This window comes from Hemitrygon akajei, chromosome 14, assembly GCF_048418815.1.
Source record: "Hemitrygon akajei chromosome 14, sHemAka1.3, whole genome shotgun sequence".
In the NCBI taxonomy this organism is placed as follows: Eukaryota; Metazoa; Chordata; class Chondrichthyes; order Myliobatiformes; family Dasyatidae; genus Hemitrygon; species Hemitrygon akajei.
In genome coordinates, this window is record NC_133137.1 from 24398233 (window position 1) to 24418121 (window position 19889).

The window sequence follows — 19889 nt, forward strand, 5'->3', positions numbered from 1 at the left end:
TGAAAGGTCTAAAGGTAGATAAGTCGCCTGGACCAGATGAAATACACCACCTACCTCTTTCAGAACCCTGGGAAGAGATTGTGCAGGCATTAGTAATATCTTTCAAAAATCAACAGTTTCTTGTATAGTTATAGAGGATTAAAAATTTGCAAATGACATCTAAGCAGAGAAAATACCTAAAATATTTCTATTACTCTATTTGAGAGGATACTAAATATCCAAGAAAGTATGGATTGCAATTGTTTTCGATTTCTAGCATTGCAATTAGAAATACACTTATCATCATATCATGTCTACCTCACAAAGTATCAATTCATTTACATAATTATTGTTTCATATTCTACCTGATTAATACTTAATGCACCACAAGTGTTTGCAATATCATTTCAAAATGAACATTCAAAATACTTTGCGTGCACTTCCAGTAAAGTTTTAACCACAAAGGTGCAATTGCGTTGAAGAAAAACAGAATGAAAATTTCAAAATATTTCTATTTATCACAAAAGTCAGTTTAATCATATTTAATTGAAAACCTAAAATGCAGATTCTGTTGTACACTTATTTCATTATGTTCGAGCTGCATAATTTAACCAAATTACAGGCTGCGTTTTTAAACTGATGATCCAATTCCAGTATAACTTCATCATAAATGCAATTTTTTAAATATAAATATTGATCGCTTCATCATCATCCCTGAGGCCTGAGATGGTCACTCTGTCAGAAACCTCAAAGCAGGTGGCTATGGTAGAACTGAGTTCCTTGGAAAGACCGAATTGAGGAGGCATTTGAGTGCAAGAAGGCCAAATACCCAGAGCTGGTAGAGCCATGCCCGAGACAGGGGTGGAGGGCACATTGTGAGCCTAGAGAAGTAGAGTGTAGAAGTATTGCTGGCTGCTTGCTGTGCAGAACCTAATCTCTCTTTGGCATTGTGGGGGCTGCAAAGAAAAGAGCCATCAGGACTGTCACAGAGGCTGCTGAGCGAGCCTCCAGATGGTTGTGGGTCAAGAAGTGTCATCCATGGACCAAAGCTACTGAGACACAAACCAGAGCCTGATCAACCCTGTATGGATCACCTAGGTGAGAGCGAAAGAACCTAAACACCTGATGACCCCAGGTTACATCACTGATGATCTGTCCCAGCACATCCCAGGACATAACTCTGTATCACTTGTAGAAGAATGCACAAGTCTATGGAGTATTCATGATATAGTTCACAATATTATCAATATTGTATAAAGAATGCATAGTATGTATCTGTGTTATTCACTTAGCATTCATAAGTGTTATGTTTCTGTATTTTAGATACAACATTGGACTACTCTCAGTTTTGTAAACTTCAGTCGCATCACTGCTTAGTGCTTTTGAATATCTTGTCATGCATAAATATCTTCAAGTCATTTTTATTGAAGGAAGTAAGCACTGTTTTCATTTCCAGAAGATTATTATCTCCACAGTTACTTTGCAAGGAATAATAACCTCATAAAGTATTGGCACTTTTGATCTAATTTGTGATTTTCCTAAGATTGAAGGGATTTTTACTTTTAAAATCGTCAAAGCCGATGCAGGAATCAATGAATACAAAAATAATTTTTAAAATTATAGTCAATGGAACTATAAACTAATTAATAACTTATACTTAGCCACCCAAAATTCTCATTTCAACCAGATATATTGTCCTTTCAGCTTCTACAGTTGGTTCTGACTTCATATACATCAGCTGCAAGCCTTCTGCAGTTACAATTATATGCTTATGTACCAATTCCCATTATGCACAATAAATAATGTTTCACTTTCAGAGAAGTGTAATTACAGGAATTCCTAAATGATACAGTACCTGTGACATTCCTGCAATATTAATATTGCTTTACTGAAAGCTCAAGGCTGGCAAAACTTCATAATACATATATATGCCCACATCTACTGTGACAAAGTGGTTCAACAGATTGGTGATGGCAAGGACTAACTCCAGCCTGAACAAGGACCCGAACCCACGGCAATTTTCCTACTGTCACAACAGGTTTACAGTTGGCACAATCTCATTGGCTCTCCATTCTGGTTTAGAACACCTATAAACAGGAAAGCATGATGCTCCCACAAACACAAGAAAATCTGCAGATGATGAAAATCTAAAGCAATGCGCACAAAATGCTGGAGAAACTCAGCAGGTCAGGCAGTGTTCATGGAAAATAGTAAACAGTCGATGTTTCAGGCTGAAGGAGGCTCTTGACCCAAAACATGGACTGTTTACTCTTTTCCATAGATGCTGCCTGGCCTGTTGAGTTCCTCCAGCATGTTGTGTGAGCTGCTTTGTATGTCAGGCTGCTGTTTATCAATTACAGCTCAGCATTCAATACCATCATCATCTCAATATTAATCACCCAAGCTTTTAAATCTTGGTCTCTGTACTTTGCTCTCCAAATGTATCCTTGACTTCCTCATCAGGAAACCACACAGTGCAGATCAGTGCTTACGTCTCCTCCTCGCTGACGATCAACACTGGCCCATCTCAAGAATGCATGCTTAGCCCACAGCTCTACTCCGTCCACAGTCATGACTGTGCGGCTAGGCACAGCTCAAGCACCACCTACAAATTCGCAGATGACACCACTGTTGGAAAAATATCTTGATGGTGACAAGGAAGTGTACAGGAGTGAGACAAGAGTGGTTGGTTGAGGGGTGTCGCAGCAACTCAAAGTCAGCAACACTAAGGAATTAATTGTGGACTTCAGAAAGGGGAAATCAGGAGAACAGACACATTGAGTAGTCTGCAGTTGAAAGGATGAGCAGCTTTATGTTCTTGGGTGTCAACATCTCAGAGATCTGTCCTCCGATGTACTTTACAAAGAAGGCATACCAGTGACACTATTTTGTTAGGAGTTTGAGGAGATTAGGTACTCACTAAGGCATCTAGCAAACTTCTATGGATGGATGCTGGAGGGCATTCTGGCTGTCTGGATCAAGCCTGGTATGGAAGCTCCAATTCAAAGAGGCTGCAGAGGTTTGCAGACTCAGCCAGTTCCACTGTGGGCATAACCTGCTGATCACCTTCAAGAGGCAGTGCCTCACGAAGGAGGCGCTTATAACCAAGCACCTCGCCATTGAGGACATTTCCTTTCGTTACTGCCGTTAGACTCCCACATCAGATTTTGTGAATGGCTCCTGAACATGTTCATTTTCCTTCGGCACTGTTTATATAATTTATTGTAATTTTGTGTCTTTGCTCTATACTGCTGACACCAAAAAAAAAATTCACATCATTTAAGAGAGTGATAATAAACAATCCTGATTTTGAAACAGGAAGAATCGAGGACATAACCATTAAAGTGTCCATTTGATATTGCTTTGGGAAAACCATGAGTAGCACAAAATTGGAATAAGCTGATTGATATGGGATCACTGGGAACAAATTAACAGGTATGAAATATGTCAAGCAAGTATTTTCTAAACACAATAGTCAACAGATATATTGAGACACTAATCTACTAATCTCAACATGTAAATGAGAACTAGATAGAGTTGTAAAGACAGCGTTTGGCACATTGGCCTTCATAAATCAAAGTATTGAGTACAAGAGATGGGATGTTATTTTGAAGTTGTATAAGACATTGGTGAAGCCTAATTTGGAGTCTTGTTTGCAGTTTTGGTCACCTACCTACCGGGAAAATGTAAATAAGGTTGAAAGACTACACAGAAAATTTACAAGGATGTTGCCGGGTCTGGAGGACCTGAGTTATAAGGAAAGATTGAATAGGTTAGGACTTTATTCTTTAGAATGTGGAAGACTGAGGGGAGATTTGATAGAGGTAGACAGAATTCTGAGGGGTATAGTTAGGGTAAATGCAAGGAGAGTTTTTCCACTGAGGCTGGGTGAGACTACAACCAGAGGTCATGGGTTGACAGTGAAAGGTGAAAAGTTTAAGGGGAACACAAGAGGAAACTTTTTCTCTTAGAAGTTCATAAGAATGTGGAACAATCATCCAGCACAAATGGTGCATGTGAGCTTGATTTCAATGTCTAACTGGTTTAGATAGGTACGTACGTGTACAGCAGGGCTACGGTCCAGGTACAGGTTGATGGGAGTCTGCAGCTTAAATTATTTCAGAATGGACTAGATGGGCTGAAGGCCAGTTTTTGTGCTGTACTTTTCTCTGACTTTATGACTCTAGAAAGCAGAAAATAAAAATACTAACAAAACTGAAATGAAACTTTAATGGAACAACAAGATCTAGGAAAGCATGCACTTCCCATCAACCCACCCCATTCTAAATTGTTACATCCACATCTACAACAGAAATTGCTTTTGTAAACTCATCACAGTAATTGAACCATCCCCTAGTGTATGACCTGCATGGGAATTGAGAGACTGCACTTCCTGGTCCAATTATCCCTCAGCCAATTACATCTGAAGTCTTGACTTTCAATCTGCAGAATGACAAAAGATTTCCCAGAGCTCTCGATGGATGGGACTGTTGACGGAAAAAGGCAATTGAACACCACAGATGTGGAAACCACAGAAAGGGTGCAAAGGAGATTTACAAGGATGTTGCCTGGATTGGAGGAGCATGCCTCATGAGAATAGGTTGAGTGAACTCGGCCTTTTCTCCTTGGAGCGACGGAGGATGAGAGGTGACCTGATAGAGGTGCACAAGATAATGAGAGGCATTGATCGTGTGGATAGTCAGAGGCTTTTTCCCAGGGCTGAAATGGCTGACACGAGAGGGCACAGTTTTAAGGTGCTGGGGAGTAGGTACAGAGGAGATGTAAGGGATAAGTTTTTTACTCATAGAGAGTGGAATGGGCTGCCGGCAATGGTGGTGGAGGCAGATACGATAGGGTCTTTTAAGAGACTTTTGGATAGGTACATGGAGCTTAGAAAAATAGAGGGCTATGGGTAACCCTAGGTAATTTCTAAAGTAAGCTCATGTTCGGCACAACATAGTGGGCTGAAGGGCCTGTATTGTGCTGTAGGTTTTCTATGTTTCTATGTACGTAGAATTCTGCATCAGTAAACAGGAAAACTTGTACACAGCCATTGGCCCTAATTTTAAGTATCGCTTTGCGTTTTTTTTCCTCCATATTACTTCAAAGAAAGGATATTGGCAGACAGAGAGAATAGTGATGTATTACCAGAATGGTAATACTAGATACCAGCAATGAAAAAAATCAGGTACGAAAAGAGAGATCAAGGTCATTCACAGGCTTTTAAATTTCAAGATTTTGCAACATTAACATGCCTTCTGATGGCCAAATAGGCGATGAGGAAAAAAATAATTTTTTGAACACAAGTTACTTGGTCATGAAAATCAGAAAACTGCAGACGATGGAAATCTGAAATAAAAACAGAAAATGCTGGAAAACCTGAAATCATTCGGCAGCCTCTGTGGAAAGGGAAATTGCTAACACTTCTGGCCTGAGATCCTTCATAAGAACTGGAAGGAGGGAAACAAGTCCATCTGAACTTGAGAGAACTTACCCTGAGGAACTCCTCTAACCACAATCTTCTTATTTTGTACGACTCCAACCACTAGAACCTTTCCCATTTATGCCCGTTGATTTAAATTAAGTGTTTGCATTTAGATGCACAACCCCAAGAGATTCTGCAAATGCTGAAAATCTGATGAAGGGACTTAGCCCAAAGCATTGACTCTTTATTTTTTTTCCATAGACACTGTCTGACCTGCTGGTTTCCTCCAGCATTTTGTGTGGGTTACTTTGCATTTAGATTATAGCTGCACAGATGGATATTGAAGACAGAAAGGATGATTTGTAATTTTAATAACACCTTTCTCAGCCTCAAAGCATTGATTACTGTCCACCTTAGTGATAGATGAGGCCAAGAGGATGCCATAGAAGATGTCATCAAACAGCACTTATTCACCAATAACCTGCTCACTATTGCCCAGTATGGATTTCACCCGGAACACTCGGTGACAAACCTCACCAAAGCTTGTAATCCAAGCACAGACAAAATCACTGGATTTCAGAAGGAAGGTGAGAGTGGTTGCCCTCAACACCAAGGCAGCATTTGATTTGAGTATGCCATCATGGATCCCTCAAGTAAATGGGCATGAATGAGCATCACGGGGAGCCAATTTTCATTTAGTGGCTGCTGGATACAATTGAAAAGTGCACTTGGTCTTTATTGAAATTAAAGGATTACATCATGAAAATGCATGTTCAAGATTTTTCTATTAGATTGTTTGTTCTCTAGATTAAATTTATATGGCACAGTCACTGTTAGAAGTGCTCATCTCAGTTACCATGCAGTGATAATAAATGTTCAGATTATTTTATATGGTGACTGCTGTGCCTTGTCAATTAATAAAACTTTTATGTCCAAATTATCATCATTAGTAATTCTCTTCATAGTAGATTCTAGTTGGAAAAGTACAGAAGATGTTTATGATTGCCAGATGTTAACATTCCCACCACAGGAGTTCCTCAGCGCAGTGTCCAAGGCCAGCCCACCTTCAACAGCATTCAAGGCCAACCCAATCTTCCACCGTGTCCAAGGCCAACCCACCTTCAACCGCGTCCAAGGCCAGCCCATTTCAACAGCGTCCAAGGCCAGCCCATCTTCAACTGTGTCCAAGGCCAACTCACCTTCAACCGCGTCCAAGGCCAGCCCATTTCAACAGCGTCCAAGGCCAGCCCATCTTCAACAGCGTCCAAGGCCAGCCCATCTTCAACAGCTTCCAAGGCCAACCCAACCTTCAACAGCGTCCAAGGCCAACCCAACCTTCAACAGTGTCCAAGCCCAGCCCACCTTCAAAAACTTTCCTTCCCCCCCCCCACCCCCAGTGGCAGAAATGCTAATGCGAACTGACCATTACATGAATTTTGATTTCCATTCACAGCTCCTCGGCAAACGAAGCAGCCCGTATGTGCATGCTGCAAGACCCAAACGACAAATAGGCTAGAGATGTTAAGTGGCAAGCAACACTGGTACCACAGACGTGCCAGACAATTACCACCCCCAAGAAATGGGAACATAGCACCGTAACCATGATATTCAAAGATATTATCATTGTGTACTCCCCACCATTGGCATCCTGGCAGTCACCAGTAGTTCAATATAATACTAATGGTTCAGGAGTGGATCAGAGACTTTTTTTTTGCTGGAGGAGCTCATTTCAATTTGTACCTCCTGCAAGGCACAAGTCTGAGAATCATGGAATACTCTTCACTTGCCTGGATGAGAGCTGCACCAACAGTGTTCAAGAAACCCAAAAACTGCCCACACAAATGGCACCCAATTAACCACCCAGTGCATTAATTCCCTGTACAACTCAGTGAAAAGGGTGCAGGGTGTACTATCTAGAAAATGGAGTGCTAAAGAATAGAAACAGGCCATTCAGCCCATCTAGTCCATGCCAATCATTCTGCCTAAACCCACCGGCCCGCACCTGGACTGCAGCCCTCCATAGCTCTCCCATCCTTTTACTTATCCAAACTTCTCTTAAATATTGAAAGTTAACCCAAGTCCACTAATTCCACTGGCAGCTCAATTCACACTCTCACCACTCTCTAAGTCAGGGGTTCCCAACCTTTTTTAATGCCTCAGACCCCTACCATTAACTGAGAGATCCCCGAACCGCAGGTTGGGAACCCCTGCTCCAAGTGAAGAAATCTCCATTCATGTTCCTCTTAAGCATTTCATCTTTCACCCTTAACCCATGACGTCTAGTTCTAGTCTTACCCAACCTCAGTGGAAAAATCAACACTCAAGGTGCTGGAGGAACTCAACAGGTCAGGCAGCATCCGTGGAAATGAATAAACAGTCGACATTTCAGGGCGAGAACCTTCATCAGGACCCTTCTCAGTGGAAAAAGCATGCTTGTATTTATCGTATCTATCTAAAATGCTCTCATGCAAAACCCATGACCACCACTAGGAATGATACGGGTGGCACAATAATCTGCAGGTTCCCCTCCGAGTCATGCATCGTCCAAATTGTAAATGCAACATCTGTCCTTTATCATGACTGGTATTAAGTCCTGAATCTCAGTCGCTGAGAGCACTATGGAAGAACCTCCACTCAAAGGACAACAGTGGTTCATTACTACCTTCAAAGTCATTTAATCATGGGCAATAAACAGTGTACTTGCTGATGATACTCAGGCCCTGCAAACTGTGCACAAGAAGTACTTTGTTCAGAATGTGACAGCTTTGTGAGCGACCACGCATTACCCCACGTCATGAGAATCAAACAAATTTAGCACTGCTGGAAATCTGAGATTAATATCAGAAAATGGATAACTTCCTGATGAATGTTTACAGCATCTTCTATCCTTGTTACCTAGCAGGGTAGGGTGTTAGAGGTTTTGCTGGCTGCTCACTGTGCAGATCCTACCCTCTCCTTGGCAAAGAGCCATCAGGACCGTCACAGAGGCTGCTGAGCGAGCCTCCAGATGGCCACGGATCAAGAGGTGTGGCCCGTGGACCAACACTGCTGGGACTCAAGCCTGTTCAACCTTGGCTGGGTCACCTGGGTGAGGGTGACTGACATCTGATGACCGCAGGTTACATCACTGATGATGTGTCCCGCGCATCCTAGGATGTACCTCAGCATCATAAGACACCACAACAGATTTGGGGATGATTATAGTCAAACAAATAAAACTTCAAGTTCAAGATTATTGCAGAAATATTGATGACAAATGACTGAGGCAAAGTGAAATCAGTGCCAATTACTGATAAATAATGATAAGAAAACCACAACACAAAAATTATAACCACAAAATGAAACATTACATTGTTTCAATATAATACCAAGCTTAAAAGTCCTCCTAGAGGACCACAGCCTTGCCGTAGGGTTTAGAGGCATGCGAGCCTCAATGACCCGGAGAGCTGTGCTGGGTGGAGTCAGGGCTTTATGCTTTGGCTCTTGGTAAGGTCACCCATGTCAAACAGGTCAAAGGGTAGAGGGCAGACTAAGAGTGGCCCACCATTCCTCCAGGTTTAGGGGTTCAGCTCAGGGCTAACAACCCTGACTGATAAAACAGAACTGTTACGGAAACATCAATGAAGAGTGTGACGGTGTTCCTGAGTCTCCACCCGGGACTTGTATCACCGACAAGAGAGAAAACCAAGAGGAAGCTACTGACACAATGAAGGAAGCCCTGAACACCGCCAGAGATGGAGGACCTTTATTGCTGCTCTAAATGCCAGTGGCGTAACAGGCATTAAGTAGTAAGCTTAAAAGTACAGAACATGTCGAACAACCATTAATACACAAGTATCCCAATGATTTTGAACACATTGTCAGTGACCTATCATTCCATACACTAAAGCTCCAGCATTCTGTTAGCCCAATGAGCGCCAACGAGTCAGCATCTGAGTCAACAGTTGCTGTTTCCTGCTCTCACTTTACACTCACAAGGGCCCTGCTTCTCTTTCAGCTCACTGGAGTACTGTTTCCTCTGCTTACTTTACTGATCATCATAAAGTTTCTAATGCTACTGTGTAATAAGTGGATAAAAAAGCAACCTAAAAATGTGCTGGGGTTATTAATAGGAATAACATCTCCTATGGTCTGGAACAAGGGTTCCCAACTTTCATTATGCCATGGCTGGGCTAGAAAATCTGCCACACCAGCACAAATGTCACATTATTTTCTAAGTAATGTGTGCTTCCAAGCAGATTATGGAAAAGGATTTGGGACTATCTACTAACATAATAAGAAATATAGAACATTGAAACAGGTCACTTGACTCAAATGGAAAATGATTTGCTGTTCCACCAGAGCTCGGCTCCTCAACTAGCCCTGATGGCACGAACACTTTATTTCTTCCCCCACTCCACCCTTGGTTGCTCTTTAATTCCCCATCAATATCATGTGGCAATTGTACAATCTACAAAAAAAAGTGAAAATAGCGACTTGTAATACATCTGCAATTTCTTAGTAACAAAATATGTTAGTCTAACCTTTTAAAAAAGGGAAAATAATCATTTAGTATTCCTGGGCTCTGACCCAGAATAAACAAATTGATGGATTTTCCACCTTATCTTAATGGTTGAGTTGATAAGAAGAAATGACCACAGCAAAAATACCCCAATTTTCATTGAGCAAGAGTTAAATGACAGCCTGACATTATAAAAGTCTTTGCATTAAGTTACACATTAACAACCACAAAAAGTAATTTTGAAAGGTCAAGGAAATAAAAACATATTTATAAAGGAAAATAATTGTAGAAACCGTTCTAAACAAATCCAGCCATTCTGAACAACTAACAGTAAAAATGATAGGGTTACTAGAACAGGGTGAACATGCCGAATCAGTCACACATAACCATTTTCTGGGAACTAGCCAGATACGTGCTTTACAGCCTGGTTTGAAGAAACATTGTCTTGCTTCTATATAGATTATATGGTTATATACATGTATGTAGTTAAATAGCAATAAACTGGACTTGATATGCCTGATGTACTTTTTTTTCTGTAATGCCTATGCCCTGAGAAACTTCTGCCAAAGACGATAACTTAAAAGACAGTTGTAAACAATAAGCATTGATAGATGTGACGACCCATTTGGTGAATAAATAGAAGATAAAGGGATTGAATTTAACCACAAATTATGATGATCCTATATCTATATAAACTGAAACAAGGGAATATCAACATTCTTCCAATGTGTCATGAAAGATATCTTGGAAAACTGAACACACATTCCAGATCTAATTTACTGAAGGAGAAAATGATGTTTACTGAACAGGAATATGCTCTCCATACGTTTACAACACGGAATCTTGGCAAGATATAATAATCCTCATAAATTTATAATTGAGAGTTAAAGAATCCATCATAGAAACAAAGGAAGACCATGTTTTGTTAGCACTTGGAACAATTAAATTTGAGGAAGGATTCCATTCACTTCCAAATCATTTCCTTCAATCTACTTGCACTTGTTTACACAAAAGATCAGTTTCAATTCATTAAATATCCTGTAAATGTCTGGCCTTAGAGTCAAGCAAAACCTTCTATCTACATTACTAATTTCAATTCAGTAAAGCCTCAATTATGGAGCAGAACATTACGCTGCTTGAGCACTTGGGATCTACAATAAAGATGTAAAAATATCTTTGCAAAGTGACACAATTCCAACTGCAAAACAAATAGCTCCAGCTGTGTTCATTATTACAATTCCAAAAGTGCTCACCACCATTTTGGTCAGACTTTGTTTGCTCTGTTTTCATTGGCTGCACAACTCATTACAATTTAAAAAGAACACACAATCCTGAAAAATGTGATTCAATAACAATTACTTTAGATTGGAATTCATCATTTGATACTATAGTTATTAGTTTGCTTGTTCATTTGAATTTGGTTCACAGTATATAAACCTAAAGGCAGGACCAAAGAAAGTTAGTCTTGATGTCGTCAATGTAAGCTGCTTGATAATCATTGCTTTACTAGCAGGCAGCGTTCCTTCTACATTGTCTCCAAGGATCAAAACAAATCAGCATTACCTTTTACACGAGAAAATCTGCACATACTGGAAATCCTGATGAAGGGTCTCGGCCTGAAACATTGACCATTTACTCTTTTCCATTGATGCTGCCTGATCTGCTGAGCTCCTCCAGCATTTTGCATGTGCAGCACCTTCTTTCCTTTCCCACAAAAGTAATCCTATTTATCTATAGACTGAACCATTGGTGCTCCAAGTACTAATGGTTTTTTTAAAAATCCTCAAGAGTTTCATAAGTTACCACACAGAAAGCAAATGTCCTTTACTCATGGCCAGAGCATTAAGAATTATTTGCGGTTTGAGCCTCTGTTACACAGTCACCCTCAATCACCATCTGCAATATTTCATGGGTTGAGAAAGCAAACAGATTCAAGCAGTGGGGAAACATATCCACAAACTGATCTTTATACTCTTTCCTACAGTGATACATTTGACTGCCTAAACTTATGCCTGAAATCCCTTATTTTCTACAGCTTTTGTTTAAAAAAGGGGTGAAGCTTCAGTTTGGCATGGTGCTTCATATGACACAGGAGTGAAGTTTTGGGGCACAAGTATTCAAAGTTCAAAGTACATTTATAATCAAAGTTTGTAAATAATTTCACCGCATACTACCCTGAGGTTCATTTTCCTGCAGGGATTCACAGTAGAACATAGAATTAGAGTTGATTCAATGAAAAACTGCATACGATGATTGAAAAGCAATCAATGTCCCAAAGAAGACAAACTGTGCAAATACAAAAATAATAATAAATAGATTAAGTAGTTCTTGCCATAGGTACTTTAAACAAATGTTGTAATTATAATCTATGTTTCCAGTCTTAATGAAAAATGACTTTAATTCTATGATGGGATTTAGGAAGAGTTAAATACCTGTTTATACATACTTTGATCACCAAAACAGCGTAATGGCATTGAGCACTAATTCCATGTTATTGAATGTATCAATCATTCCTATGTTATTACTCTTAACGTACTTTTTAGTAAGTGTTCAAGCACAAAATAGGAAACATAAATATAGAACAGCAATCAGAAATGCATGGTTCAATACACTGGCCACTGAGAGTCCCAGTACCAGACTTGACATTGGGTCACTCTGATACACTCCAATTGCCAAACAGGATGTTGAGTCACACACACACACAACATTTTAAGGCAATTTCAGTTGCCGTGTACACTCAGTGGTCACTTTATTAGGTATGCCTGCTCCTTAATGCAAATATCTAATCAGCCAATCATGTGGCAGCAACTCAATGCCATAAAAAAGCATGCAGGCATGGTCAAGACACATTAAGTTGTTGTTGTTGTTCAGACCAAACATCAGAATGGGGAGGAAATGTGATCCGAGCGACTTGGAACATGGAATGATCGTTGGTCACAGACGGGCTTGTTTAAGTATCTCAGAAACCGCTGATCTCCTGGGATTTTCACACACAACAGTCTCTAGAGCAGGGTTCCCAACCTGGGGTCTGCTGACCCCTCGGTTAATGGTATCCATGACAAAAAAAAAGGTCGAGAACACTTCTCTGGAGCTTACAGAGAAAAACATCCAGTGAACAGCAGTTCTGTGTAAGAAAATGCCTTGTTACTGAGAGAGATCAGAGGAGAATGGCCAGACTGGTTCAAGCTGTAACTCAAAAAATCACATGTTACAACACTGGTGTGCAAAAGAGCACTTGTGATCACACAACATGTCCAGCCTTGATGGGGATGGGCTACAGCAGCAGAAGACCACACCAGGTTTCACTCCTGTACCTCATAACGTGGCCACTGAATATAATTTGATCTGGTGAGGAAAGGAGCAAAACCACGAAAACAGCACTCACAAAATGCTGGTGGAACACAGCAGGCCAGGCAGCATCTATAGGGAGAAGCGCTGTCGACGTTTCGGGCTGAGACCCTTCGTCAGGACTAACCAAAAGGAAAGATAGTAAGAGGGGGGAAAGTAGTGGGGGGAGGCAGAAATGCAAAATGATAGGAGAAGACCGGAGGGGGTGGGATGAAGCTAAGAGCTGGAAAGGTGATTGGCGAAAGTGATACAGAGCTGGAGAAGGGAAAGGATCATGGGACGGGAGGCCTCAGGAGAAAGAAAGGGAGGGGAGCACCAGAGGGAGATGGAGAAAAGGCAAACAACTAAATATGTCAGGGATGGGGTAAGAAGGGGAGGAGGGGCATTAACAGAAGTTAGAGAAGTCCTCCACTTCTTACCCCATCCTTGAAACATTGACTTCTCTAACTTCCATTAATGCCCCTCCTCCCCTTCTTACCCCATCCCTGACATATTTAGTTGTTTGCCTGTTCTCCATCTCCCTCTGGTGCTCCCCCCACCTTTCTTTCTCCTGAGGCCTCCCGTCCCATGATCCTTTCCCTTCTCCAGCTCTGTATCACTTTCGCCAATCACCTTTCCAGCTCTTAGCTTCATCCCACCCCCTCCGGTCTTCTCCTATCATTTCGCATTTCCCCCCTACCCCCACTACTTTCAAATCTCTTACTATCTTTCCTTTCGGTTAGTCCTGACGAAGCGTCTCGGCCCAAAACGTCAACAGTGCTTCTCCCTATAGATGCTGCCTGGCCTGCTGCGTTCCACCAGCATTTTGTGTGTGTTGTTGTTTGAATTTCCAGCATCTGCAGATTTCCTCGTGTTTGCTCTTTAAGAACAGCACTCGATAGTTGTTCCAGGAAAGCCAGAGTCATATTATCCTTTGAAAGTATTTGGAAGCTTATTCAGCAGCCATCAACCACCAATTCTGTCCCATCACCAGGCCCAGTAAAGTCTGCCTGGAGGAGACTTGGCTAAAAAGAGTCCCTCGGTGATAAAGCTTGCTATTACATTTACACAGATGCAAATGCAGAATCAAAGGGCGCACAACGTTATGTCCCGTTTTGTACCGAATTCCGTCCTACTGCATGCAATAAATAAACATATCAAGTCAATTGATGGCTGTCGCAATGACAGCTTGCTGCATTTATCTTGGAATAGTTTTATCTTCAAATTAAGTCTGCTCTGACCATTTCTCACTGAAGTAATACTGCACCCTTCAGAACAATTTCCAACCGAAATTAATAATAACAAGCACTCTGGCCTCATAAGCATCGTTCAAGAGTTTAATATTCAATTTTAATATGAAGTTAATATTCGAGCCTCGGTTATACCAGAGTATTCTGACTGTAACAACATGCATCAAAATTTGCCTACAGTGCCTTTTCCATGGTATTGTCTGCTTACAGGGCACATAAAACTTTAAAACAAAATGCCAATACTGTCTACAGTGTAATTCAGAAAGTTAGATACATAATATTAAATAGTGCCCATTTTTAAAAGTACTTGTGATTTCCACAATGAATATTAAACTGTTTCGGACTGTTTATATGTAAAACTGGTAGCTAACTTACTGACAGGCATTGTGGAGTGATCATCACTTCTATCATATTCACTGTTTGCCGATCTGAATTCTAAAGAGGTTCTAAGGTGTTTCTTTGTTTTGTGGCTGTCTGCAAGAAGACTAATCTCAAGGTTGTATACTGCATACATATTTTGACAATAAATATACTTTGAACTCTGAATTTAAGATGAAGAAAGCTACAGTCTGTTTTTTTTTATTGGAATCAAAGCCCCAAGCCAACCTTGTCTTGAGTTCCAGGTTTCATGTCGAAATGTTAGTGGCATAATGTTTGGAAATGACATTAAAAAAATTTACTTTGAAAATCTTCCAAGTTATTTAAACAAATTGTTACCAATGAGGAATACTTCAATTTCAGCTTTTACAACACTCTTTAGCATCTGTGCGTAGATGGATTAATCCTGTCAAATCAGAATCAGTGATTAAAAAAAATAAATTCAATGTTTTGGTATGAACCTCAAAATAAAAGTGATGCTCTAATAATTTTTCTTAAAATGCTAGAGTGTATTTGAGTAAACTCCCCCCCCCCACAAGTATTAAATGCCCAGATTTTCTTTTGAAAGGCAAGTTACTGAATGTTTATCTGCGAATCAGGATCCTTTGACAACAGTAATCCCGTGCTAGTAAGACCCAGCAGAATGAATCTGCAGGGTATGAAGTTAAGGAAAATCTCCAAATAATGTGTCAGCATGTCCCTGAAATTAATTTTCCTTCTGCAATGTGTTGCTAACATTGGTCATTCACATTGCGAGCAACTAATACAATGCAGCCCTTCCTCCCCTCACTACTTTTTCACTGCTTCCTTTAATGCCCTTACTAGTCAAGAACCTATGAACTCCACTTTAAAGATACCCAAATGTCCTGGCTTCCACATCCATCTTGGCAATGAATACCATAGCTTCACTAACCTTTGGATAAAGAATTTCCTCATCTCTGTTCTAAAGGGCCATTCTTTTCTGAGCCTGTGCCCTCTGGTCCTTGATTCTTCCACCTCTCCATGTCCTTTCAATATTTGGTAGGTTTCAATGAGATCCTAGCTCATTCTTCTAAACTCCAGTTGAGTACACCGAATGCCTCTCACACATTAACCCTTTCAATCCTGAGATCATTCTCGCAAACCTACTCTGGACCCTCTCCAACGCCAGCACATCCTTTCTCATGTAAGTGGTCCAAAACTGCTCAAAATATTCCAAATGCAGTCCCACCAATACCTCAGCATTACGTGCTTGCTTTTATAGTCTAGCCCTCTCAAAATGAATGCTAACTTTGCAGTTGCCTTCCTTACCACCGACTCAACCAGCAAGTTAACCTTCAGGGAATCCTGCACATGGACTCCCAATTCCCTTTGCACCTCTGATTTTTTTTAAATTTTCTCCCGATTTAGAGAATAGTCTATGCCTTTACTCCTTCTATCAAAGTGCATGACCATACACTTCCCTGCACTGTATTCCATCTTTCCCCGTTCTCCCAATCAGTCTAAGTCCTTCTGCAGACCCACTGCTTCCTCAACACTACCTGCCCATTCACCCAGCTCTGTATTGTCCACAAAGCCATCGTTTCCATCATCCAGATCATTAAAAAATAGAGGCACCAACAACAACCCCTGTAGAACACCACTGGTTACCGGCAGCCAAACAGAAAAGTCCCCCTTTATTTCCACTCTTTGCCTTCTGTCAGTCAGTCCATCTTTAATCTGTACTAATTTATTTCCTGCTACACCATGGGCTCTTATCTTGTTTAAATGACTCATGTGTAGCACCCTTCCCCTTAACATTAGAATGTCCCTTGATTCTTCAATGGGTTTAGTCAAAACATGTCAGAGATTATATATCTGGGCTGAATATCAAAGTAACACCAAAGGAAGAAAGGGAGATAGAGAAGCAGAGAGACCTGTGGAGGGAACATTGGTGACTGAAGACACACAACTGTCAGTAGTTAAGCATGACAGATTGCACGATGCACTGGGTTAGGAAGCTGGAGAAAATTAAAGGCTTGGGTGGGGTGAAGAAAAGTTCAAAGTAAATTTATTATCAAAGTTCATATATGGTAGCCCAAGATTCATTTTCAGATCCATCACTATCTGAACATATGTTGCATTAACAAATCTCTGGCACCTATATGGTATTTTGCACTCTGCTGTTAACAAAGAGAGGTCATCAGATCAGTTCAGTGATGAAGACGCAAGGTTACTTCACCACTGTGACTTCCAATCCAACAGCACTGGAGTGGAGGCATTGTAATGGGGAAAAAAGAAATGATGAAATGAGTGGTTTCTCAGAGCTGGCTCATAGCTGTTACTTATTGCTACTCTGGGCAAAATCTGGAGATAAAAATCAAGACTAGACTCATTGTAGCTCTGAGATTCATCCCCCAGTCACTGCATTATCTATTTGACATGATCTGATAATCACCTGCATTTCCTTGAGAAGATAAGCTACTTGCATGCATCAACTGTATTAGAAAGATGACTTGGCATTTGATAGGCTTCACCGTGGCCACCACATCAGTGCAGTCAGTGGCAGCCACATTACTTCAGATTGTTGTGTTATTGGGTTATTTTGTTTTCAGCATCAGGGTAAAACAAAGGCAGCCTCTATCTATTCCTGTAGTAAATCAACTAACCTTGCCAAAAATATTTCATGCGATGTGCTGGCATAAATTTGGAAGACTTATTCCTGTCTTTGCACAGTAAACAGGGAGTACAGTGCTGCTGGAATTATCGTCATATAAACAGTTTCAGAATGAACTTCAAATATTTAGAGAGTGTCAACTCTCAGTCCAAAATCCAAAAGAATGCACGGCATTTTATATGTCTAACACTATGCCTAGATTATCCAGAAAGCTGCACATATGTCGCCACTCTATCATGGGAGCAAAGATAGATCAGAAGAATGCGTTTCAATTGTCTTAGGTTCTTTTGACAGCCTATTCACCAACTCTATCGAGGTCAGACACGGGCCATTATCCGCCACTTCAACTGAATTAATCTTCGGATGACTTTACTGAATATTGCGGTGCCGCTGCGCCAGAATTCTCAAGGATGGATCCAGTACCCGTAACGCTGTACTGGCGCCCGTCTCTTTCAACCCCGAACCCCAAGATTACCCGGGTGAGCAACCACAACCGCACATCGCGCAGAACACCATTTTGTTGAGCGGAGTTCTCCAACAAAAAGGGCCTGGGCATGATAATAATATTCGGCACGCAACACAACCAGAACATTATCTCCTCGCTTATCCAGCCTGCAGCTCCAGCACCTCCGAGCAAAACCCAGCGCAACTAAAGTGGGAACACGCTGACATTACTGCAGATGTTGGACGGATGGCCAACTCAATCTCGACTCGGTCGGGGTGGTGTGTGTGTGTGTGTGTGTGTGTGTGTGTGTGTGTGTGTGTGTGTGTGTGTGTGTGTGTGTGTGTGTGTGTGTGTGTGTGTGTGTGTGTGTGTGTGTGTGTGTGTGTGTGTGTGTGTGTGTGTGTGTGTGTGTGTGTGTGTGTGTGTGTGTGTGTGTGAGAGACAGATAGGGTATGGGAAAGGGGGGGGCTTCATTTTGGGTTGGCGAGCGGGTGAGGGGCTGTGGGAGGCTAGAGAACCCTGCAATTGATATTTTGCCGCACTAAGGACATAAATCTCACCCACAGACACATGGAATGTCTCAAATGGGAAGCTCCCTTGAAACTCGATACCCCCGGGGAGCCGTGTTTGCCATTGTACGCGGGAGCAGCTCGTATGTTGGGTGTGAAGCCACATTGATCGCACGCCCATTGATCTCCCTCGTATGCACTGCCAATGCTGCGTTGGAACCACTTAAGCACGGTCTCCGATTGACAGCGGCAACCACTTGTATTTGGTACCAGTGCATAAAATGAATGATAAAAATTAAAACATTTTCGGGTTTCCAGGGGGAGAGGGATGTCACAGGAAGTGGGTGTGGTTATTTGTGTGTGTTTTTTGAGAGAGTTGTGACAGCAGTCGGAAGGTGAAAGTGTCACTAACCTGTGTCCTGCCTGAACTGATGCATGGATTGCAAGTCGATGATATAAGGCGAGAGCTGAGCGTCCGCCTGTCCCAGCACAACGCTCCCCCTGGCATTGCATTTGATGATGTTCTCGATGTGGTGACACACGGTCGCGCCATACGGTCTCCAGCGGCCGTGCTCGTTCAGCCATTCCCACACCACCACCCGAGCGAAATTCTGCGGCGGGAAGCCGAAGCCGTTCGCCGACAGCATCGCCGGGGCGGCGGAGCGAGCCATCCTGCCGCCGCCGCCGCCGCCGCGGTCCCCGGGAGCTGGCAGGCTTTATCCAGGAGCGGAGGGTGTGGGGAGGACGGCGTCTTGTCTCTCGTCTCTCCTCTTGCGCTTTCTCAGGTGTGAACGCTCCGTGCCGAGCACCCCTCCCGGCCGGGTCACAGACGCGTGCACTCAACCCTCAAGCAGCACCACCTCTCTCTCCTTGTCTCTCTGACTGTCTGTTTGACTGGGGAGCCGCATGTGACGCGCCGGGGCGGGACTCCGGTCAAATTGATTGGCAATGTGTGTGTGTGTGTGTGTGTGTGTGTGTGTGTGTGTGTGTGTGGTGCCGCCAGCGACAAAGTAAGCATCGGGTAGGATTTTATTTCAAAACGGATTCGCCGTGTCAGACATCAGCCCCTGCCCACCCCTCTCCCTCCTGCTTTAAAATAAAACAAGGATCACAACCCTCCCTCGTGCAATCGGAAAGACAATGCGATCGCGAGCCGCGCTATGATAGCAAAGCGTGAAGTTGCGCCTCGTTCACCGCGGGCGTGAGCGCGGGTGTCAAAGTGGGTCTTGCTTCCAAAGCGCCAGCAACGTCCACCTGATTGTATCCCAGGGACTCGGGAGGTGAGATGGTCGTGAGCGGGAAATCTGCAGGAGGTAACAAAGAGTGGCAGCCCACCGGGGTACTTAAGCGAACCAGGTACCAATTGAAGCTGGCTAGAGCGGCTTAAGACCATGCCTTCAACTCTTAAAGGGAAGGGGTGCTTTTTCACTGCCAACGGTA

At 42.2% G+C, this 19889-nt stretch overlaps 1 protein-coding gene across 3 annotated transcripts in view; it reads right to left on the reverse strand.

The window, feature by feature from the left end:
- LOC140738423 (E3 ubiquitin-protein ligase DTX1-like) overlaps positions 1-19341 on the reverse strand; it is a 283212-nt gene extending 263871 nt beyond the window's left edge. For all 3 annotated transcript variants that reach the window (XM_073065694.1, XM_073065693.1, XM_073065692.1), the window contains exon 1: positions 18862-19341. In XM_073065694.1, coding sequence (XP_072921795.1) covers positions 18862-19120 — 259 coding nt within the window. In that variant the 5' untranslated portion in view covers positions 19121-19341. The remainder of the gene's footprint in view (positions 1-18861) is intronic.
- Positions 19342-19889: the final 548 nt, after the last annotated feature.